Source organism: Macrotis lagotis, chromosome X, assembly GCF_037893015.1.
Source record: "Macrotis lagotis isolate mMagLag1 chromosome X, bilby.v1.9.chrom.fasta, whole genome shotgun sequence".
NCBI classification, from domain to species: Eukaryota; Metazoa; Chordata; class Mammalia; order Peramelemorphia; family Peramelidae; genus Macrotis; species Macrotis lagotis.
The window spans coordinates 137625108-137650490 of record NC_133666.1 but is presented as its reverse complement, the minus strand read 5'-3'; the positions used below and the strand labels follow the sequence as shown (position 1 = coordinate 137650490).

The 25383-nt window shown below is 38.3% G+C and overlaps 1 protein-coding gene across 5 annotated transcripts in view; it reads left to right on the top strand.

Moving 5' to 3' along the window:
- Positions 1-25383, top strand: part of CARD11 (caspase recruitment domain family member 11) — a 137229-nt gene that overhangs the window by 62012 nt on the left and 49834 nt on the right. For 4 of the 5 annotated variants that reach the window (XM_074203924.1, XM_074203926.1, XM_074203928.1 and 1 more), the window contains 3 exons: positions 19635-19847; positions 22181-22318; positions 24014-24339. In XM_074203924.1, the coding sequence (XP_074060025.1) occupies positions 19635-19847; positions 22181-22318; positions 24014-24339 (677 nt within the window). Of the gene's footprint in view, positions 1-19627; positions 19848-22180; positions 22319-24013; positions 24340-25383 lie in introns of those variants that run through there. The other variant, XM_074203925.1, reaches the window with a different exon arrangement.

Sequence of the window (25383 nt, the reverse complement as noted above, 5' to 3'; positions counted from 1 at the left end):
TTGGCATTCTGATGAAAAACCCTAACCTAAAAATCTCCTCCTCCTTCTCCTTCTCCTTCTCCTTCTCCTTCTCCTTCTCCTTCTCCTTCTCCTCCTTCATCTTCTTTTCTTCTTCTCTCTCCTGTCTCTTTTCCTTCTTTCTTTTTCTTCTCTCTTTTTTCTCTTTTTCTCCCTTTCTTCTTTCTCTTTACTCTCTCTGTTCTCTCACTCTCTTAAGTACACACAAGTTTGAAGGGAAGTAAGAACTGGAAACTTCCACTTTTCCTTTTTATGCAGAAATTATGTGTACTCAAAGTTCACCTTGAAATCTTCTCTACTGACTCTGATCCTGGGAAGCAGTGACCTTGACCAACTAGACAATAAGGAGACAAAGCTGACAACAATTAAGTAGTCTCAGTTTGAGTTTACCACCCTAGAAATCATCTCGTTCACTTTAGCTGCACCTGTCCATTGAACTAAGTTGTGAGAAAATGTGCTGTATTACTTTCAACCCTTAAGCAAAAAATGAGGAAGTTGGAGATTTGAATAAAACATCAATTTCAGAATTGATGAGTTTTCCCCAGCAACCCCTATTCACCAACCCTGAGATAATAAATGGCAAGCTAAAATGGGCCTTAGAGGTCTTCTAGTCCACCCCTCTCATTTTACAGATGAGGAAACTAAGGTTCAAAGAGATGACTTTCTTATTTTTGTATGTTTCCCCTAGCACTTAGTACAGTGACTGGCAATAGTAAGTGAATAATAATGCTTTTTTATTTATTTATTACCAAGATCGCAGAGATAGGAATAAGTGACAGAGTCTAGATTTACCCCCAGAGACATGATTTTATCATTATACTATGATGCTCCTATGGTTTCCCCACCTTTAAGAAAGAGTAGTTCAGGCTGCATTGCTACCAGTGACCTTTGATTTCCCCAAACTTCTATTATTTATCTCTCCTCCCCTCCCCCACCCACCTAAGTGGAAGGAGGTAGAGACAGGAGTCAGAAAAAAACCTCATTCTCAATCCCTGCATGAGAAAACTAGGAATATGCATTTTCCCCAGATATTAACCTTCTAGTTGATTGAAATATATGGCAGATTTACTTTCAAATGCCCAAGCAGCCTCCTCAAAGTGTTGCTGCATTTACCTATTTCCATGATATTTAATAATAAAAAAAAAAGTTAAAAAAAACTGGCTGGCCCCACCAGTAGCAATACATTTTAAATTGATCGTCACATCGATTCTAAGTATATTTTCAGTGCGTTTTATGAATGCAAAAGGAGATTTTGGTGTTTGGTCTGTGTGTGCCTGGGTTTCTGAGAGCTCAAAAAATTCTTGCAATGCTGAGGAGAGAAACTCTGGGCCAAGGAGATAACTTCATTTGCAGTGGTGATAGTGACCTGGGTGAACTATGCTAAATTCCCCTGGTAAATTATTGTGCTCTTACTCTAATTTGAATTCTCTCGACTAATGCGCACCTCTAATATATGGGCAGAGTTGGGCTGTAACTCAGGGTCCCTGCTTCCCTTCCTCTCCCCTTTATCAATTTCCTTCGGTTCCCTCTTATCGCTTCCTTTTTTTTCCCCTTCCTTGTCTGACTCTCTGAACTTGTTTTACATTTTTTCCCTTAGTCTCTTTTCATCTGCCTCCCTTGTTCCTTTTTTTTAATGAATCTATCTCTTTTTTCTCTAGATCTACCCTTTCTTCAAGTCCTCTTTAGCTCTTATCTTGGGGTCCTGACACCTCTCCCTCTTCATTGATATCCCTTTTCTTCTTCACTGACGGCAATTTTTTTCTTCCTATCTCTATTCAATTCAACAATTGCTTTTTGAACAACCCCCTCTTCTTAAGCACTGTACTAATCCTGTATTTTTTTTTAAATCCCCCTCCTGCATTTTCCTCATTGTAGGGACCACACAATGAGTGTGGGCATGTGGGCATGTGAAAGGATGTCATTTACTACAAAGGAAATATCATGACCTTAGACACACTTCACCTCAATAAACCTCAAGTTTTCCCATCTGTAAGTGGGTGGTTTAGCCTAGATGATCTCTGAGGTTCCATACAGATATAGAATTATGATTCCCTAAATATTTTTTAAAAATAGAATAGTCCTAGATTTCAAGAAATTTACATTTTACTGAAGGAAAAGCATACCCAGATCAGTGCATACAGAGTTAATATAAAGTCATTTACAGGGAAGGAAGGGTACTAACAATTGTGGAGGTCCAGAAAAGACTCCTGTAAGAGTTGGCATGTGAACTGTGCTATGAAGGACAAAGGAGTTCCAAAAGGCCTTTCTGCTACAGTGATGTTGCAGCTGAATAATTTGGGCACGTCCCTGATCTACAGTTAGGCATTGCAGCAGATAGAGCACTAGCCCTGGAACTCAGGGCAGGGACACTTGATTTCAAATGTGGCCTCAGACACCAGATGTGTAGTCATGAGAAAGTCACTTCACCTCTATCTGACTCGTTTTACTCAATTGTAAAGTGGAAATTATTAATAGTATTGACCTTGCAGGATTGTTGTGACAGTAAAATAAAATAAAATAACATTTATAAAAGGCTTTCCTGAATTTAACATGTTATATAAATGCTAACTAGCTAGTAAATGGAATAGTTTTGCTTTTCAGTTGTTTTTTCAGTCATGTCCAACTCTTCATGATCCTATTTGGAGTTTTCTTGACAAAAAAATACCAGAGTGACTTATTTCCTTCTCCAGCTCATTTTATAGATGAGGAAACTGAGGCAAGCAGGATAAAGTCACTTGCCCAGGGTCACATATCTAGTAAACGTCTGAAGCTGGATTTGAACACAGGTCTTTCTGACTCTTGGCCCAGTGCTCTATCCACTAAGCTACCAGTTGCTTTTCCATCCTGATCTAGGACTTTGTAATCTCATTCCTGGACTATTGCAATAATCTTCTGCTTAGTTCTAATGCATTTTTCCTCTCAGTTGCCAAAGTGATCTTTCTAAATTGCAAGTCTACCTCAAACCCCCCATTTCCCCCAGGGCCAAACAAACTCCAAGGGTTACCAACATTCTAGGATTAAATATAAACATCCTTTGGTTTTTAAAGTTCTCTCAACCTAGTCCCTTCCTACTTTTCCAACCTTTTTTTTTAATCTTACTCCCCTCTTCCCACACAACAATTCAGTTACGATGGTCTATTTGCTATTCTGTACAAATAACACTCTACCTCCCAATTCTGGGATTTTGTGTTGATTGTTGCCATGCTTAAAATGCTCTCCCTCTGCACCTTCTATTCCTACTTGCCTTCAAGTCTCGATTAAAGGTTCACATTCTTCAGGAGGCTTTTTTTCTGGACCCCCTTCATTGCTAATATTACTTCCATTCATACCATATCGATCTTTAAGGTACACAATGATTTGCACGTGATCTTTCCTATCAGAATGGGAGTTTTTTGAGTGGTCTTGCATTCCTTTATACACTTTACCCTTGATACAGTGTCTGGCAGATAAGTTCTTAATAAATGCTTGCTGAAATCACCTTCATCCTGATTGGACACTTACCTGACACCCCCACTACAGGACCCTGGGCAAGTCACTTAATCTCTGATTACCTGGCAGAATAGATCCACTGGAGAAGGAATTGGGAAACCACTGTAATATCTTTGCCAAGAAAACCCCAAATGAAGTCATGAAGAGTTGGACATGATTGAAACAACTGAACAACAGCAATGCAAAGGGTAGAGGATATGTGGATGGAGTGGAGACATATATGAGAGATGCTGTTAAGACAAAAATAACAAGATCTGACAATAGATTGGATATGTGGAGTCAATGAGAATGAGGAGAGGGAATGATGACAAGGTGACTGGAAGGATGGTGATTCTTTTGATAATATAGGGAATTCTGGAAGAGGGAAAGATTTGGGCAAAAGATGAAGTTGTCTTTCTGGACATGTTGAGTTTAAGATGTGTATATCTCAGATAACTGATATCCAGTCATACATATCCAACAGGTAGTTGGTAGTGCAGGACTGGCACACAGGAGAGATTAGAGTTATATACATAGATCTGGGAATTATTTACAAATAATAAGTTTAATCTGGGGGAGGACCAGTAAAATCACCAAACATGATTATAAACAGGAATAAAAGAAGAGAATTCAAGACAATCACTTCGGGAAATTGATGATTTGTAGATATGACCTGACTTAAGATTTAACAAAGAAAATTGAGAAGAAATGATCAGACAAGTAGAAAAATCAGGAAAATGCATGGTCACAAAAACCTAGTGAGAAGAAAATATTCAGGAGAAAGAAGTCATCAGTGTCAAATTCATGTTTGTAGGCAGCAGGGAAGAAAGGGAGAGATTTGAATAGTGTTCTTGATGGCTGCTGTGACATTTTTTGAAAAAGAGTAAATATATACACTCCTTTTTAATTAGAAGATTTTCAAGCTTCCTGGACTCCCTATTCAGGCTCAGAAATATATATCAAGGTCTTTGGGAGAAGATTCATAATGTGAACATTTTGGACTCATAGTAGGCCCCTTCTATTGCCAAAGATTATTCCTTTTTAAGGACTTCAGCTACTTACAGAAAACAAAAAATTTAACTTGGATCTCTTTAATTTTTCCCTGGTTTTTATTTCCCCATAATCTTAGCCAGACAACTTTTCTATTTGTCTTTGGGATTTCCACTTTATTTCAGTACCGCTACTCTTCAGATTTGACTCTCTTGGGAGATGCTACTGAAATAATAATCTAGTCCCAAATGTTTTGTCTGCTTAGACCCACTAGTTTATTTGTGATTCTGAGATGAAGGAGATTTTATTCTTTAGTGGGAAAGAGCTCAGCCTCGCATCAGTACTTGGGCATAGAGGGAGAACTGCATAAATATTTGTTGGTTGCTATTTGAATAGGGCTCTTCTTGATCAGTCCAGAACAGTTGCCAGCACAAAGAGTTAAAAAGCAGGAGAAATGTTTTGTTCAATCAAGCCCTATTCTCCCTGAAATAATAACTAGTGTGTTGAAAAGGAGGCTCTTTAGAAAGGAGAAAAAATTCCATTGGGTGAGTCAGGTACAGAAAAGGGTGAAGAGTTTCTTTTAACAGAGAGGACATGTTTGGAGCTGGGTTTTTCATGGGAAGCGCAGATGCCTTTCAAAAAAGAACTAACTAGAAGTTATTGTTACCTCCACAGTCTCCTGTAGCTAAGGAATAGCTGTTCAACTAGTCATTTAAAAATTTAAAATGCATGCACACACCAAAAAACCCAGCAGGAGAGAACTACCTTATTATCACCATGAGCAGCCTTATTTCCCCATGGCTAGCTCAAGCCAAGAAACTGCTGTCCAAGGTAGTCTAAGTTGGTGCCCTCAGGCTTTGATTTGTATCTGAAGCAATCATACTCTCATGGCAGTTTGCAGCCACCAATGATGTCAGGTTGCAATTGAGACAGCTCTGGAATAGGGAACAGGATGGAAAGAATATTCATACAGATCAAATGTGATGAATTGATGCACATTTTAGAACAATTTAAATCTGTCATTCCTAATTGTTTTTTTTAAGTGAAATCAGCTTCTCTGCATATTAGAGAAATGAAGGCCAGAGGCAGAACGACTAATTTATTTCCGAATGCATACCCTTCCAAAAATGCTTTGAGACAGTTTAAGTTTGGAGACATAAATAAAGTAATGACTCAGGCACAAGGGGAGTGGTATGGCTGGATCAGGTTCGTATTCAAATAGGATGTAAGCTCCTGGAGGGAAGGGACTGTTTCATTATTATGTGGTATGCATTTAATAAATGTGTGCTGATTGATTGATTGATAGATACTCCCCAAATCTGGAGATGATAACCCTTAAATCTTGATCTTTTCTTCATACTTCCTTAGCAATTCTCACAAAGCAAGAGATAAAATAGATTTTTCTTTCCTTTCCTTGTTGAATTCACCAGAGACTGAACGAACTGATTAAATGATCTTTGTGAGTTTCAGATTGAATACTATAGGTATTTATTGATTGAGGAGAGACATGAGAGTGGATGGGGAGTACCTGTCCAGACTGGGACAGTATCCAAGAAGTATGTTCAGGATATTAAAAAACAGGAGCAGTGGATAGTAATAGGACATGAAGTGTTAAGGCAGAGAGGAGAATGGAGATGAAATAGGTCATTTGTAAAGGGGTCCTGGGGGAGGGGCCCGGGAAATTGTAGTAGTGGATAGGCTGAAGAATGGGGCCAAAAGTAGAGGTCAGCTCTATATTTGGAAGAATAACCAACAAACTAACTCTGTTTTGGAACAAGCTTTCAGCTCATGTACCAGAAACTGTGAATAATGGAACACATTCTATTAGCTTTCCATGTGGGATGTCTTATCTCCCAAACTACATTATGAGCTTCTAGAGAGCAAGAACCATGTTTTATACATTGTTGTATCTGTCCCAGTATCTATCCAGCACATGCACATGGTGTTGATGACTTATTAAATTGATTTTTTGATGCTTAAGTATACAAAAGTGGGAAAAAAAGGAAAAATCTGAGGGATCTAATCATGACCCAGTTTTTTTGGCTGAAACCAACAAGTCTTTCTTAAAAGGTATGAGTAGTATTTGAGACCTAATGCAAGAGTGACTACTGCTATTTTCAAAAGACTTTTCACCATCAGTCTGGAAACTGCTTTATAAATATTCATTAATGTTTCCACAATCATCTCAATTTTCTTATTAAACAATTCTAATCATTTACATTTAGTCTATTACATTGAGTCATTTCTTAAAAATTAATGAGCATTTATCACTCCCCCATTAGGAAAAAGAAAAGAAAAACCTTCATAATAAATGTGTATAATCAAGCAAAAAACAAATTTTACACAAAGGCATGACCAATAGAAAGCAAGTTTCAAAGCAAGGAAGTCCTGGATTCAAGTCCTCCCACTAGCTGTATGACCCTGAACAAGTCACAATCTTTCATTATTACAGGTGCTGGCCGAGAGGGAGAGAGGAATTTTCCTCATCTGAACAGCTTTCTGTAATAATGAAATCATAGTTCCATGCCTTATCTAGTAAAATATAAACTCAGTACATTGTTGTTGTTGTTTAGTGATGTGTTACTCTTCATGACCCCACAGACCATATTATCTATAGGGTTTTATTATCAAAGGAACTGGAGTGGGTTGCAATTTCCTTCTCCAGTGGATTAAGGACTACAGAGGTTAAATGACTTGCCCTGGTTCACACAGCCAATAAGTGTGGTCATATTTGAACTCAGGTCTTCTTGACTGCAGAACCAGTATTCTATTCACCTAATTGCCTAAAATACAACCCCACACAAATACACTTTTTAGAGCAGATTCTGTTATACAGAAAGAGCTTAATCAATGTTATTTGTATTGAAATGTGCATCTCATTCACCATCATCTCATTTGATCTTCACAGCAACCTTGTGATATGATTGATGCTAGTATTGCCATCCTGATTTTTCAGATATAGAAATTAAGGCTGAGAAAGTTTAAATGATATACCTAAGGCCACACAATTAGCTAAAGTGGCAAAATCAAGGCCCAGTCCAGAGCTCTTTCCACCAAGGCTTACCAAGGGCAGAATCTAAAATCTCTTGTTTCCCAGACCAATTCTCTCACCATTAGATCAAATTGTTTTTCCTGCTCAGTCTTGCAAAGAGTACTTTCAAACTGCTGTGATAAATGTTCCTCTTTAAGAAATCGGGGTCTTGGTCACTGGGCCACTTTTTTAAGAGACTGGTTCTTTTTAAGGCCACTGCTTCCTCATGCTGCAATACTGCAGCTTCAGAGACAGACATTCTCTGGAGGCCTGAAAGGTGGGTGTGTCCCATTACCTCCTCTGTTCTCTCTGATGGGGTATATTTCATCCTTTCAAATAATCTTTTTTCCCCCTTTTTGCAACAAGTTCTTTCAATTAGGTGGAGATTTCTTCAGAATAATTAAACTCGCCATATCAAGCAACTCACTCCAATTACACTGGCAAATCAATTAATCAACATACATTTATCTAACTGGCGGCTAACCCCCTTTCTGTTCCAAAGATTTTAATTCAGGGGCAGCTCTTTGAGATTGAAGGTAACTATTCTTCTCCAAGACAAGTTAGTTCAGTATTGCCTGCTTGGCTCTGACTAGGAAGTAGCCTCTCTGTTCCTGAGACAGAGAGGTCAGTTCAGAGTTTGGTATAATGTTTTCAAAATATTTCTACCTTACTGAATCCTAAAATGACAGCATGTGGACTCCCTACTGATGTTCAATTTCCCCAGGTGCTTCTCAGAATTAGTCTTGTTTTCTTCTTTTTCTTTCTGTCCTTCTCTCTTTCCTCTCAGGAGCCCCAAAGTTTAGACTGTCTGCACATTTAGAGATAAAAGATACTTTAGATGTCATGCAGTTCAACTTCTACATTTTATAGATGAGGAAACTGGAGCCCATAGTTGTTAATCAAAACCATAATTCAGGCAGAGCAAATACAGTGTTGCCCCTAGGTACCAAAATTTAGAATGTACCAATAGCACTTATACCCCTTCAACGGACAGAAATAATTGAGCATTTAGTAAGTGGGAGTAATGAGTTAAAATTGATCCAGGAAGATGGACTCCAGGTGAGTTCCTCTCCAATCCAGTCCGCTCTTCTCCATTCTCCCCTGCAGCAGCCTCTTGGTTATCTCCAGAAGGAATATTCTCTGCTACCAAGTGTTAAGGGCTCTTTCCCCAAGTCCAATTTTTTGGTTATGGATACTGGTCTGTTTCAACTCTAGATTAAAAGATTTATCCAATTTGGTGAAGGGTGTAGGTAGCAAAATTGGAATTAGAATCCAGGTTTTCTGATTTTAAATCTAAACTCTTTCCTTTCCTCCACCTGCTTTATCCTTTCACTTTCTGCATTCTCTGGGGCATAACTTTCTATTTCTTCCTCTACCTTTTGTAACTGAAACTAAAAACATAGTCCTTCTTTTCAAGTTTTTTGAAGCATTTTTTTTACCATTAGTAGCTACAGAAAAAAAAAATAAACCAGGAGTTGAACAAAATAAAATAAAAGAATAGTTATAAATTACATGAAGTCTTAAAAGCATAAATTTACTATAAGTAAATTCATTGAAATGTAACAATGATGAGATCAGGTATAATGAAATCCCTTCTCCATGGGCCACTCTTATAATAAAGAATTAAAGGGGGGGGTGAAGTTCAGGAAAATTAACCAATACATTGACTAAGTCTGATATGCATTGCTCTACACTCATAATCCCTCACCTCTGCACAAAAGGGAGAATAGTGCATTCTCCATAGATCTGTCCATACTATGCTTTCCCCACATAGTTATCTGTTGTTCCTTGTCTTTAGAGTCAGTCCTTTTCTGGAGAATCAATGGTATAATAAAAGAAGATTATTACTGATTTCTCATCCTAAAGTTTAGTCTCAGATTAGCTTGTCTGGCATGGCTAATGGAACACTAAACCCCAATTTCTAATCTTTGCTTTAGTCCTATCTGGGTTGGATGCTCCATCAAAGACAATAGACTTCTTACCAAAGTTAACCTCTTGATCTGGTAGGATTCCTAGCACTTATTTCATATTATTCTAGCACTTTTGGCATCCCAGTATTCAAATACGCATTAAGCAAGCCTCTGAAACTACCCTTCAACTCTAATGTGCTCTCAGCACATTTGCAGTGGGCAGATGACTTCCCAAGTTCAATGACTTGCCTCTGTTTCTCAGTATTGCCCACTTCCTCATATTCTAATTCATGATTCATCTTTCAGGGAAACCCTACAGAGTGGTTTTCAAAAAATATTTTACACATGCAATAATAATACTAGACAACTCCCCTCAAAAATATTTTTCTTTTGTCTGAGACTAAACTTCAGAATACTTTTCTTCTTTCACTGATACTGTAGAAATGCAAACATACATCGTTCTGAATAATTGAACTTAATGAATTCTAGAATCTTGGAGTGAAACAACAGTTACAGATTATATCAGTGATTCCACTGTGCTCTACCTCAGCCAAACCATATCTGCCATATCTGTTCAGATTAGGGTCCCCCATTTTAGGAAGGATGTCTGTCCTCCATTCTCAAAGAAAAAAAGACCATGATATCAGAGAAATGATATTATGATAATGCAAGTGAATTGGATTTGAATGAAGGGGTGCTGTGCTAAGTCACCAGTCTCATTTTCTCCTCCAGAGTCATCTGGGTCCTGTGACCAGATATGTATCAGGATGACTGGAGGTGGCCCTGGATACAAGACAGAGTTAAGTGACTTGCCCAAGGTCACCCAGCTAGTAAGTGTCAAATGTCTGAGGTCAGATTTAAACTTGGGTCCTTCTGACTCCAGGACTGGTGCTCTAGCCATTGTGCCACCTAGCTGCCCTTTTAGGAAAGATATTGATAAGCTGGGGACCATTCTAAAGAGAACAAGCAGGATAGTGGAAGTACTTATGACAATAGCATATGAGATTTAGTGGAAAGAACAGGATAGCTATTCTGAAGAATAGAAACATAAAAGGGAATTGATATCTATTTTCCTGAGAAACCAAATAAGATTATGAGAAGAGTATTGGGTTTGGAGTGAGAAAGAAGTCCTGAAGAATAAGGATGAGAGAGAACTTGACAGCCAACAATACAAGGATCCAAGGACAGATTAAAGGCAATGAGGATTATTATTTTTTTTTAGTTCAGACATTGATTTGAGGAACTCCCCCTGCCCATGAATAACTCCAATTCTTCTGCAGTTTTGGGGAGAAGGTTGTTGGGAAACCCTGAGAAAGTAAATGACTTGCCCAGAGTCACCTGTATGTGTCAGAGTCAAACTTAGATCCAAATTGTTCTGACTTGGAGGCCAGCTCTGTACCTTATGCTTCCTCACAAAGGGTGTTTTAGCCTGGAGAAAAGGAAAGGGGGGCATAAAAGAAAATGTTTGTAGTCTTCCAAGTCTTGCAGGGTTGTAAGAAAGATGTTTTGTTTTTCCCCTGATGAATGAACTCAGAATAAAGGGTAGAAACTTCTGAGGGGCAGAGTTTGGCAGCATATAAAGAAAAACAGCCATAGCTATCCCATGATGAAATAGGTCAACTCTTAAGGAAATGCATTCCCCAACATGTGAAGATAGATTTTGGTAGAGGGGTTTCCTGATTAACCTCTGACCCATTCAGAAATGTCTTTAGTAGCATCCCCTCCAGTATCCTCCATTTAAACACTCAGTGGTAGGGTAGCATGTTACCTTCTGCAGTAGCCCATCCCAATGCTGCAACTGTTAGAAAGTTCATTTTTTTTATTGAGTAAAAAATTACTTACTGGTTCTTCTCTTGGAAGTATAATAAAAAGGAAGTGCTAGAATTAAAGTTGAGAAGATGTGAGTTCAAAATCTACTTCTGATATATCCTAGCTGTAAGAGCAGGAACATCTCCCAGTTTCCTCATCTATAAAATGAAGCTTATAAAACCCCATAATACCTTCCTCATGTAGTCAGGCAGAAGTACCTAGAATGTTGAACTTAGAGTCAGGACGTCCTGAGTTTAAATCCCTCTTCAGACATTTACTAGCTGTGTGACTCTGAGCAAGTCACTTGACCTCTCTGTGCCTCAGTTTCCTCACTTGTAAACTAGGGAGAATGTGCCTTCCTCACAAGGTTGCTATAAGGATTAAATGAGATAATATATAAAGTGCTTTGTAAGCCTCCAATCACTATATAAATTACAGTTTATTTTTATTATTATTAATGTGGAGTCCAAATAAGATAATGTTTGTAACGCCTTTTGCAAAATTTGAAAGTTTATATAAGTGGAGACTTTAATTATTTATTCTTCTGTCCTCAATATCAATATAGAACAACTTTAATGTGTGCTTTTGTGTTACAATTACACACTAAAAACTTTTTAAAAAATATTATTGTTCCTCAAATGGGAGGAACTTGGAAGCAAAGTAAATTATCTCTTGTAAATATTGTACTTAAAAGTGAACCCTTAAGAAAAATATCCATTGAATTTTCCTCAAGCTTGGGACCAAAGTGCCTAAAGGCTGCAAACAGAATCCAAAGAGGAAAGAGGGAAAAAAGGAAAAAAAAGAAACAAGGCATTATCAGTGATGACTATTTTGTCCTTGGTTCTCTTACACATCTGTTTCACAGCTGATTTCCCCATCTGTGAAGACACAAGGGAAGCCAGGTCTGCTGCACATCTTTTCCCTATTTGGGGAAGTTGTTCCTATCCATCTTCTCTCTCCTAGAGATTGACTAGCTGTTCCATTAAACCACCATGCTTCTTTTTTAGCTGTTCAGTGGGATCATGACTGATTGGAGTTCCTGGGGTCAGGAAGGCATCTTTTTGTCCCTCCAGTATTTGCCTCTTACCCTCTCACATCCACTAGACCCATCACAGTTTCTGGGAAGCAGTAAGTATGGCTACCCTTCTTTCAGTCACTGCATGGAAGAGCTATAAGAAATTCAAGGAGACTGTGACCTCTAGAAATGAGCTTCTCCAGCATCCCCTGGGGCTAAGAGTTATTCCCAGACCAGCATCTTTGACAGCCCACCATGATCCTAGCTGACATGCGACAAGAGCAGCCTTTGTCAGCATAGGGAGATCTAATGTCACATGCAATTAAGTCTAAGTGCCCAACCCGGGCAAGTTTCTGATTAAATAACAGTATCTTAGGAAAGTTGGAGCTTCTAATGTGCATGAGTAAAGATGTCTTTGCTTAGCCTCCTGTGGTTATTCCTGTAGTGGGACCTGCCTGCCAGATGCCAGAATCTACAGGGAATCCAGGAGAGGTTCACCTTGGCAGTGGACTGTGTCCCTCCTGTTTCCCTTCCATCCTCTTTTCCATCATTTTTCTCACCCTAGAGCCTCTTCATTCATCCATGGTGGAGAACCTACCATGTCCCACACGAGCCAGTGATAACCTGCTGGGTAGTTGGAGTGATCTGGTCATACATTAATAATGACCTCGATGAGGAACCAGCAGAACCTGCCAGTCACTGTAAGAAATGCCACCTCTGGGAAATTAGATCGTGTACGCCACGGCGTGTGGCTGCCGAAACCTACGGCAAGCTGGAGGCTGAAGACATAATTCACAGTGAAGGGAATTCTTTTGGGCAAAAGGAAATAGTTCACTGCTCTTGACCTAATGAATTAGTTACTGATTAAAATGCCCCCATTCCACAGAGCAGAGTTGCTGAAGAATCCAGGTTGATTTTTTAGGAAGGCCCCCAGAAGGAGCTTCCAAACTGAATAGGGCTAACCTCAGAGGCACCCCACTGACCTTTTCTCTGTCCTCAGTGTCTTGGGGCTCATAGTTGTATTTTCTGGAGTTTCCCTGGGTAAGGCCAAAAAGGCATTTGCTCCCCATGCTCCCTGTCAGCTGTCCATTCCAGTCATCATCAATTGAAAGACTTCCTTTAGGGATAGCCTACTTTTCAAAAGCAAAAAACCATGTTGTAGCTTATATGATCCATCCTGAAGCTTGTGTCATTCTCAACTTATCTGGTCCCTTTCTTGGATAAAAAGACTCGAAGGACACCAGGAACCTTTCTTCTTTCCCCTCAGACCTCAAATCACCCATCACAAACTGGGACCCACACTACATTATTAATATGAGGGGAAGAACCTGGATCCAGAAAGGAATAAAAATCAGACCTTGTTGCCAAACTCTTGAGAGAGTGCCATCTTGAAATGTGAAATTTCAGAGAATTCTGTACCTGAAAAATTGAGCTTTGGTAATATAGGCAGGATGATCAGAGTATTCTTGTTGGATTGGGATGCCTCCCATGAGGTCATGTGCTTTGCTAAAATGACACAGGGTTCTCCTGAGTACCCAGGTCACCAAATCAGAGGGTCTTCTGATCACCCCTACTACACTTTAGATGCACAGCCCCACTATGAAATCTCTGTTATCTCGTTATGAGAGCTACATGACAAGCATTAACAAGCATTGGGAAACATCCTGTAATGCCTGTGCTTTACAAAATGGATATTATAGAGGGACAGAGTTCTGAAACTGGAACAGAATAAATACATAGTTTGAAATCCTGTCTTCCACTTAGCCAAGGAATTTAACCTCTCTGAATCTCAGTTCTTTGTCTTTTAAATGGGAGTGATAATATCTATAGAATCTGCTTCACAGCGGTTTCATCAATTATCATTTGCTTGGTTTGTTCCTTTTAGTGAATGATATCCTTGGATCCCACACAAAATGATTTAGGTAGCTTAGACTCACCCTTGAGTATTAGAGAAAAGGTGTATGATCTGAGGCTTGGCATTGTATCTGAGAAAGATGGAAACCTGGGGCACTACCAACTGTGGGATCCATATGACCACAGCAAGGGTAGCAGCTGTCTTTCAAAAGTCAGAGCCCTTGACTACTAAATGGAAACATTTTCAAGGGTCCTAGCCCAGAATCTGGAAGCTGAGCGCTGGCAAGGGCAGGGGACAGGGTTGGAGCTAAGTGGTAAGGGAGGTAATGTCCCATAGTAGAAAGAGCTCTGAATTCTAGTCCCCGATCTGTTAATAACTAGCTATGTGCCCTTGAGCAAGGACTTTACTATTTACAAGGGGGTCTTCCTTTCCTTAGCTGTAAAAAAGAATGACTATGCTACATAATCCCTAAAATTCCTTTTACAAATTATTTGATTACATTTATCTAGTCCTATCATAGACTTTGGGATGTTGACTCATAACATCTCTGATTCTCAGTTTTTTCATCTGCAAAATGGAAAGAAGAAGAATAAGTTTATTCCACGTACTCAGTGAAATTATGCATTATTTAAATGTGCAAATCTTAAAACATTATATAAATGCCAATTATTATGATCATAATTATCAATTTTATCATCATCATCCTAAATTGATTCTTGGAAAGTTCAATAATGACTTTCCCATAAAATTAATAGCAATTTCTCAGGGAGCAGTCATTCCTAGTAATTAATAGGCTTGGGGTAAAAACTCCAGCCATTACATGTTTCTACAATAAACTTTATGAATTCCAGTTTTTCCTCTTATTTTACTTTCAAATAACACTGATATTTACAAAGAACTTTCCTCACAAGTCTGTAAAGTAGGACATATAAGCTTATCATCCCCATTTTACAGATGGGGAAACTGATTGCAAAACCATTGAATGTCTAGGTAAGATCATTTTACTTTTCCAATTACCCATTATAAGTTTTTCAATATTCATTCACTCATATATTTATGTTACACATTTTTCTAGCACCTTCCCTTCCCAATCCCCTCCCCTCAGCAGTGAACATTCTGATAAAAGTATTTAACATGTTTACATATTAGTCATTTTGTATATGAGGAATTAGGACTAAGGGAAAAGAAAGAAAACCATGGCATAGGAAGGAAAAATACAAGAGCAGTTTTTGAAAAGTAAACATGGTATACATTTCAGATTCTCTAGGGGGCAGGTTGTTTGTTTGTTTTTTTTCCCTCTGGATGTGGATAGCATTGTCCATTATAGATCTCCCAGGGTTGTCCTTGACCTCTGAACTGCTAAGAGCAGCTGCATCCTTCATAGTTGATCAACTCACAATGTTGTTATTGATGTGTACATTTTTCTATTGGTTGTGCTCCCTTCATTCAGCATCAGCTCCTGTGATTCTTTCCGTGCTTCTATAAAATCCAATTATTCATGGTTTCTTATAGAACAATAATACTATATAATGTTCATATACCACAACTTGTTCAGACATTCCCCAATTAATGGGTATCCCCTAATTTTTCAATTCTTTGCCACTACAAAAAGAGATGCTATGAATACTTTTAAACATGTGGTATTTTTTCTCATTTTTTAATGATTTCTTTTGGATACAGTCCTAGTGATGGTATTGTTGGGTCAAAGAATTCAGTTTTATTGCTCTTCAAGAACAGTTCCATTTTGCTCTCCAGAATGGTTGGATTAGTTCACAACTCCACCAATAGTGTATCAATGTCCCTGTCTTTTTTGGGAGATCTGAGGAGGAAATGTGGAACAGTGGAAAAGAATGACTACTCTGAAGAAGGAAGCCCTGGGTTCAAGTATGTTTCTGATATTCATACATTCACCAACCCCTTAACTTCCCTAATCTTGTTTTCATCATTTCTACAATGGGAATTGGACTAGCCAGGTGGCCTCTTCAATCTCTTTCAGCTTTAGATCTATTAGGTTATAAAATCCTGACTTATAAAAGCCAGCCATTGATAGACTCACTGTCAATCCTCTTTCCATCTGTTTCCACCTCTGCCCTCATTCCTGTTAAATATAAGCAGAACCTTGAGAAAAAATTCTGACTGGATAGAAACCATCCTAAATGCATGGAAGTAACAAGACTGTGAAGCCAACCCTGTAATATTTCCTCACCCAAGGGCAGTCAACACTGGTAATTCACATTCTGGAGATCAGCTTCCAGAGCTGACACCTCTCAGATGAGCTGTGGACAGGTAGCCTTTTTGCACAAATTGTTTTCTGACAGAGAAGCCTCCTTGTGATGGAGATGGACCGCTAGGTTCATCCTGCATGACAGGGAGACCTGAGTTAGATTCAGTTATGGTTACAGTGAAGTGGGGTGGAGCAGACACCTCCGGGGAGGGAGAAATACCCTTAAAAGTACATCTTGAATTTTTGTTGTTTTTGTTAAGATCTGCTTGGCCAGAGTCCTTTTAAAATGACAGACAAGTGACATAGGTATCTATTCTCTTGGTCCTCAAGTTGCATCAGTCTTTCTTCCAGTCCAGATTATAACAGATGTGCCGTTTAGGTTACAGAGGTTGCAATGAGTGGCATTCACATACTGGGATTCTGATGCCACTTCCAGTCTTTGTACGGTGACACAAATATGAATAGTGTCTTCGGATGAGTGGGGCTCTTACTAAATACACAGATTTAAAAAAACAACAATTTAATGTATTTATTGGCATGCTAAGCATTGTCATACAGTTCAATGCAACATAAATTTAATACAGGGCTACTATGTGCCAGCCAATGCATGGGGTGCTAAGGATGTCTTAAAGTCCACACCTGTGTTTTCAGTGGGATAGGAAACTCCTTCCAAATTTCTGCAAATTATAGCCTTAAGAATTGTCTGCAAAACTCCCAACCTGAACTAGATTAAATGTAATTGGGAAATGTTTAACAAACTGAATAAAAATACAATACAAAATAGTCAATACTTATGTGTGATTTGCTAAGTTAACATGAGGCAGCTTACTACCTGATTCATTTCTATTTGATTTTGATACCACTAACAAGGAGAAAAGGAGGCTTGTCCAGGGTCACACAATCAACACGCAAAATAATAGCTAGTATTTCTAGAGAGTTTTAAAGTTTTGCAAAGCACTTTACATATATCTCATTTTATCCTTACTATATCCATATGAAGTAGGTCATACTTACTGGTCTGTAAGATTAGAGAACCAAGACTGAGAGGTTAATTGGATGTGTGTTGGAAGAGAGACACAAACTCAAGTCTTCCCAGCTCCAAGGCTGTATCTGTTATGCCCTTCATACAATGAAGATAAAAAGATCAAGAAGTAAATAGTTTCTATAAATTAAAAGCTTTCCTTCTACTGGTGAATAAAATAGAAGTGGAAGAAAAAAATAGGTCTAAATAGAGAAAAATGGCAAAGGACTCCATTCTTTGCCTTGGGAAAGAGTCATTTTGCTGAAGGAGATATTCTGTTATTTGGAAACTGCTCCACTGAACTGGAGTCTAGGGTCACGGATTCAAATTCTACTTTTTCCACTTACTACTTGTGCAAGCTTGGGGAAGTCACTTAATTTCTTTGAGTCTTGGTTTTCTCATCTATAAAAACTGGAGAGATTGAACTAAATAGTCACTGAATTCTTTCAAACATAAATTTTACAAACCTCTTTTCTTCCTACTTCACCTTTCTTTTCTCCTTGTATCCTGAAATTTCCAGCATTCACATTGGTTTTGTTCAGGTGCTAAAACTTTGGCTCATGCTCAAGTTGGTCAAGGTGCTTTGGAAAGAAGCAGCTTTAATACTCCCTCTCTTCAGGAGGCAGCTAAGTGGCACAATGGATGGAGCACCAGCCTGGAGTCAGGAGGATCTGGGTTCAAATCCAGACTTAGACACTTAATACTTAGCTATGTGACCTTGGGCAAGTCACTTAACCCCATTGCCTTGCCAAAAAAAAAAATACTCTCTCCCTTCTCCCTCACCCCAAACAACCTTTTTCACCAAGCACAACCTAAAGTAGAACTTTACATCTGAAAAATATAAGCCTATATTTCTAGCAAAGGTCACTATAAATAACAAATCTTTTAGAGTAGATTGAGTGGTCAAACTGCCTCAATTGATTGTACTTTTTCATAAGTTAAGTCTTGAGATCCTTAAGGGTAAAGACTGTGTTTTTTGTTACAAAACTCTGTTCATATTACACATATGTGTGTTTGTATTGTCCACATGTGCATACACACCATATATGCATATGCGTGTATATGATGTGTGCCAGCACATGTGTATAAAGTGTCTGTGTATACATTTTAAAGACATGTATGTGTGCCTATGCATGCATGTCCCCACCTGTGCATGTATGCATGTGTGTATAGTGAGTACAAATACGTTTGTGTGTGTGTGTGTGTGTGTATTTTTTTAATTTATTTATGTAGTTGTTCTTCAGGCATGTCCAGCTCTTTGTGACCCCATTTGGGGTTCTCTTTACCAGACACAAGAGTGGTTTGCCATTTCCTTATCCAACTTATTTTACAAATGAGGAAACTAACATATAGGGTTAAGTGACTTGCCCAGGATCTCCCATAGAGTAAATATCTAAGACCACATTTAAACTCACAAAGATGAATCTTCCTGTCTCCAGGTCTATCACTGTCTATATTTGCATGCATGCCTAGGTTCCTCTCCCTGTATGTGTGTGTGTGTATGTGTGTGTGTGTGTGTGTGTGTGTGTGTGTGTGTGTGTGTATGTCTCTCTGGGTATACATGTGTGCTTCGTTCATCTATACAGACAGGTGCATATGCATGTCTATATATTGTCAATAGGTGTTCAATACATACCCCTTAAATTGAATTTTCTCAGGATTTAGATCCATAAAAAAAATAAAGTTTTTAAATTATTTCTTTGTATTAAAAGTAATACAATTTATTTATTTTTGGTAAGTTACTTCAGTGGTTCCAGTGTCTAAATATTTGATGTTTATACAGTATCCCAGAAACCTTAGTGCATTTTAAAGCTTTAATACCTTTTAAATGAACTAAGATTTTAGGACAGACAGTAGGGTCTTCAAAATATACAAAGTGCTTTATGTATATTATCTCCTTTGAGCTTCAAAGCAGACTTGTGAGATAGGTACTTCAGATTTTATTAATATTTTTATTTTACAAATGATGAAACTAATTTGCCTAAAGACACACAGCTAGGAAGTGACAGAAGTAGAATTCAAATTCAGGACACTGTCCACTATACCAGGAGCTCTTGACTAAACTATTGGCATCATTACAGGGGTTGTTCTCTGTGCAATAATTGAAACAAATTTTCATTGGCATTTTATATATATATGCATATAAAATCTTCTTATCTAAATGATCCAGTTGAACCCACAGTTAAATGGGTGTTCTGCATATGGTTTTTTCTTAGGTTATACATGTACATTTCCAAGTATTTTAATTATGATTATTCTTGTGTGTGTGTGTGTGTGTGTGTCTGTATGAAAGGAGGAGAGCCAGAAATGGGTGACTACATGGAGACGCTAAAGGATGAAGAAGATGCCCTTTGGGAAAATGTGGAGTGTAACCGCCATATGCTAAGCCGCTACATCAATCCTGCCAAACTGACCCCTTACTTGCGCCAGTGTAAGGTCATCGATGAACAGGATGAAGATGAAGTACTCAGTGCTCCCATGTTGCCTTCCAAGATCAATCGATCAGGTAACCTTTTTTTGGATATCACAGGAATTGGGGAGGGGAAGTCAAGTTCTATTAAATGATGGCTGCAATTGTTAGTTGATTTGCCCAAAGTGAGTTTGAGGTCTGCCAGGCATCTTCCAATGAGATTCTTCTTGATATGAGAAGATACTACTGAGGATAGGAAGCCACAGATAAGTTGGAAGTGGGAGAATATTCTTTGTCTTTCATTTTTGAAGAAGCCCATTACATCAGGGAGGTGAGGCCATGACAAGCACATGAACTGAGTGAGGGGGGCTCTGCTAAGTCACCAGTCTCACTTTCTCCTCCAGATTCTTCTGGGTCCATTGGCCAGATATGGATCAGGATGATTGGAGATGGCTCTGGATGTGAGGCAATCAGGGTTAAGTGACTTGCCTAAGATCACACAGCTAGTAAATGGCAAATGTCTGAGGCTAGATTCCTCCTGAATCCAAGGCCAGTGCTCTATCCACTGCGCCATAAGCATTATGGAACATGAAGGAAAGGAAAACCCAAGTGTGAAATGTTAAAGAATGTATTAGCTAACAATTAACATCTATGGGAGATAAAATTTGGGAATTATTTATAGATAATTACATTAAGTTTATGGAACACCTTTACTCCTTCTCACTTGTGGACACTCTAAAAACACTAGAGCTGACAGCTAGAAAACCTGACCTGATGAGGATGAGGTAAGAGATATTTATTCTATTGCCAAAGTTATGAGTCACCATACTTAGAGTAGAGAGAAGCCAAACAGAAGCCAGTCAGAATGTACCAGACAAGAATTAAATCCATTCTTTTGACTTTTTATGTTTATTGCTAATTTGAAGTCCTTTGTCCCCATACAACTACCTAATTTAGGATTAGAAAATCTTTTACTGCTCTTTTAACATTATCCATTTAACAGCTTCTAGTATTCTATAATCTTCCCTCCCTACCTCCCTAAAAAAAGTCCTAACTTCCCAAAACACAAAAGCTATTTGTAAATTGAGATTATGTAATGCAGTTTCCTATGATGATCCTAGTTGGCTGGCATGCAAATGATGTTGAGCCAAAAATAGAAAAAAAATTTTTTAATCAATTAAAGAAGGCAAGGTTATCACATTCTACTCCATTGACCCACAGTCCTGCCTTTTTTAATGTAGATATGTCTGCAAGAAGAAAAAGGTCCTCATTTTTGCAATATTCTGGCTATTCTCCCTGTCTCCCTACATTTAAATTCTTAAAAAAGCTAAACAGCATGATAGTCACATGTATATGCATACATGCTTATCTCCCATATACATGCCCCTCATCCAATACACTCATCATTTTCCCTACCCTGTCCAGAGAATAGGAAGCTATACCATAGTAATCTTGATCATTGGGACACTTTGGTCCCAACCTCCTTCATCCAGTATTTGCAATCCATTGGGGAGTCACACTGGTTATGTTGCTTTCTAGATATCCAAGTTCATTTACTTTGCTTCTCTTGAGTAACCTTTGAGACCAATTCTGTAGAGTTTGTGGTAAAACTCAGAGGTAGTAAAATTTGCCATCATAGTGAAGAGGAATCTAGTTGATTGAGTTACTTGGAGTCAGTGAGATCCAAGTCCATGCCCTGCCCCGACATCACCTGACCTTTTCCTCACTCAGTTTCTTCATCTGCAATATGAGGGTAATAGCAGGACCACCTACTTCACAGGGTTATCATGAAGATCAAATGAAATAATATATGTAAATTGTTTTTAACCTTTCAAGTACTATGTTAATGTTAACTCTTATTAAGAGTTGAAGATATTGGAGCCAGATCAAGGTGGGTCAAGATGTTAGGCAATCAACTATTTTCGTAACTTAGCCCCTTCCCTCCTACCTTTCCAGTCATATGCCTTACATCTTACCATGTGCTCTTTTGAAACAGTGACACAAGTCTTCTCAAAAAAGACACTCCATATCTTTATTCTAGACATCTTCTCTGGCTGGCTCCCCAGCCTGGAATTCCATCTTTGGGCATCCCTGGATCCATTCAATTCTCAAATTGATTCTCAATCTCAAATCTCAAATCTCAAATCATTTCAATTTGCAAAATCCTATCTTCTGTAGAAAGCATCTTCCAACCTCTGTTATTTTTAGTGTCTTCCTTATATTGTTTCCTATTTTTCCTGTATGTGGTTTATTTATATTTGGTTGCTTGTTATCTCCACCATTAGAATGTAAGCTCTTTGATGATAGGGATGTCTTTTGCCTCTTCTTCTATCTTAGTACAATAATCTGATACTTACATTTTACTTAATAAAATCTTATTGACTAAGTATAGAACGTAGCCTCATTGCTTCTATATCTTTTGTCACTAGGCCGACTTTTGGACATTCTTCATACCAAAGGAGAAAGAGGATATGTGGTCTTTCTGGAGAGCCTGGAGTTTTATTATCCAGAACTCTATAAGCTGGTGACAGGGAAGGAGCCCACCCGAAGGTTTTCTACCATTGTTGGTGAGTGGCATTCAGGCTAAAAGGATGGGGACAAGAGTCACAATTCCTGTCTACAAGACAGAAGGAATAATGGAATATGTAGAATATATAGAAATATGATAGGGTAACTCATTTTAGGAAGAGCAATTCCAGTCCTGCCAGTCACTTAATTGAAATTATTGATAGGAATTAGGTGTAGAAAGGAGAAAGAAACTAGGAAATGAAAACAAAAGCATAATAAAGGAGGATGTTCATGGAGCATTAATTGGTTACAAGGTAACTGTACCAGCAGCATGGCACAACGGAAAGAATGTCATCAAGAGAGATAAAACTAATTATCTATATGACCTTGGATAAATCACTTACCTCTATGAGTCTCATTTTTCTCATTTGGAAAATGAGGAGGTAATATTATTTGACTTCTAAGATCCCTTTGACTCAAAAATGCTAAGATTCTTTCATCTAGAGGAGAGATCTGAAAATCATCCCTCATCAAGGTAAGGCACTGTGATGATGGCATTCACTTCTCCCTACTCATAGATAGAGATAATAGATAGACAGATAGAAACATAGATATATAGTTGATACATAGATACATAGATAGATAGATAGATTGACAGGTTGGCAGGCAGACAGGAAGACAGACAGACAGGTTGAGTAGGGAGTGAAAGATGAAATGGCTGAGGAAACAAAAGTTCAAGCTTCCAAGCATATTGATCTTTTGAGCAAATCATGTCAATTGCCTAACAAACCAGGACCAGATCTTCTCAGCTTAAGACTGGACCCCAAATACAGGGAGAAACAGATTAATCAGTAAATTAAAACAATTAATCAAATAAGACCAATTAATTAAAAGTAAACAATTTACTAATTAGATAATCTGATTTTTAAGTAAAGTTAAAGGACTTTCCAAGTTGGGAAGGAAGAACAAACAAGTACAATTTCCTGAAATCAGAAAAAGAAGCGTCCTACTTCCTCCAAGCTTCTGTATTCAATCATAGGAAAATGGAAACAATAGCTGACTGACCAATATGGGACTAATTTTCAGTTGAAACACATGGGTAGTTTTGAGATAATTGTGAGAAAATGCCTTGCATCAGTCTTTGAATCTGACCAGGTTTTGGTCAGTATAACCTAGGTTCTGCATTAAGGGTCTCTAAGCAGCAGGTAGAGATGGTTCAGCTTTCTATCCATGCAGGGCTAGGTTCTTACAAGATAAAAATTAGACTAGATTCATAATTCAATAGAAAGGGAACTGAGGGACAGCCAGATGGTGCAGTGGACAGATTACCAGTCAGTCAGTTAAAATCTGGTCTCAGATACTTAATACTTTCACTGTGTGATCTTGGGCAAGTCACTTAACCCTGAGCTAGCTCTAGAATTAAGTCACAAGATGGAGTTAGTGTGGTTCATTTACTATTTTCAATTCCTCAATAGATAAGACTAGATAGATGATAGATTAGATAGATGAAAGAAAGAAAGAAAGAAAGAAAGAAAGAAAGAAAGAAAGAAAGAAAGAAAGAAAGGAAAGAAAGAAAGAATAGAGTTAAACAGAGATAGAAGGCAAGTTAGGGAGAGAGAGAAAGCAAGCGAGCGAGCGAGAGAGCGAGAGAGAGAGAGAGAGAGAGAGAAAGAGAGTTTTCTCTGCTATCCCCTATGTTCCATTATCCTCTGGGCCCTAGAAAAATGACATGATGTCTTTTCTCTTTTCTGCAGTGGAGGAAGGTCATGAAGGCCTTACTCACTTCCTGATGAATGAGGTTATCAAGCTGCAACAGCAAATGAAGGCCAAGGATGTGCAGCGCTGTGAGCTCCTGGCCAAGTCCCGCCAGTTGGAAGATGAGAAGAAACAGTTAACTCTGACCGGGGTGGAGCTAATGACTTTCCAGGAGAGGTACCACAAGATGAAGGAGGAGAGAGACAACTACAATGATGAGCTGATCAAGGTGAAGGATGACAATTATAACTTGGCCATGAGGTACGCCCAACTGAGTGAGGAGAAGAACATGGCAGTGATGAGAAGCCGAGACCTCCAGTTGGAGGTAAGATACTCCTGGGGTTGTGTTTTGATTAAGAACACAAAGACAAGGGTAGTAGACAAAGACAACTGCTACTTTTATGCCCAACTTGATGAACTAAGGAAATTTTACAATGGGATATCGTTTGGTGGAATGGAAGAGGCTGTCTTTAGATTCAGAGGACCTGATTTCAAATCCATTTCTACTGTTTGCTATCTGTTTGATCTTGAACAAATCATTTTCTTCTCTGGTTCTGAGTTTTCTCACCTGTAAAATGAAATTAGATAACCCTTAATGTTCCTTCCAGCTTCAATCCATCTTTCCATATGTTTAGATGCCCACATCAGGGTCCATAGTAAATGAAACAGGAACCATGATAAATACAGTCCTGTGTAGGTATATGTGTAGGTATATGGTAGGTATACGTAGGATATGGATAGGTATATGTAGATAGGAGGGGGTTTATATTTTGTGGTACCATAGGAGTACTAGATGAGTCAAACGATCTGGGTTCAAATCCCATCTCTTCCACTTTTAACCTATATGATCTTAGGCAAATTACTTCACCTTCATAGACTTCAGTTTCCCATCTGAAAAAGCAAAGAGTTGGGCTAAATGACAACCTAAAATTTCTTCTAACTCTAGGTCTGTGAGCTTATGACCTATAATCCTGTGACATCATGAATGGAGAATGAGAAAGGAATAGAAACTTTTTTCCTTGAATGAAAAGGAAGGGTTTTATTCTGATTCTGGTAAAACATTCTAGGAAATTGTTACATGAACTACTGTATTAGACCTATCCTGTACCTAGCAATTTTCATGAAGTTTTTCTCCCCTAATAGAATGTGAGCTCCTCAAAAGCAGGGACTATTTTCATTTTTCTTTTTTTATCACTATCTTTTTTAAATTACTCTTTATCACTTTTTCTAGTCACATAGTAAGCATTTAATAAATGCTCATTGATTGACCAACTGACTCTATTTTCCTGGGCTACAAATTGACAGAAGAGAGATTAGCATAGAGTTGTACATTGTATATAATAAAGAGTCCTGTGGAAAATATTGGTGT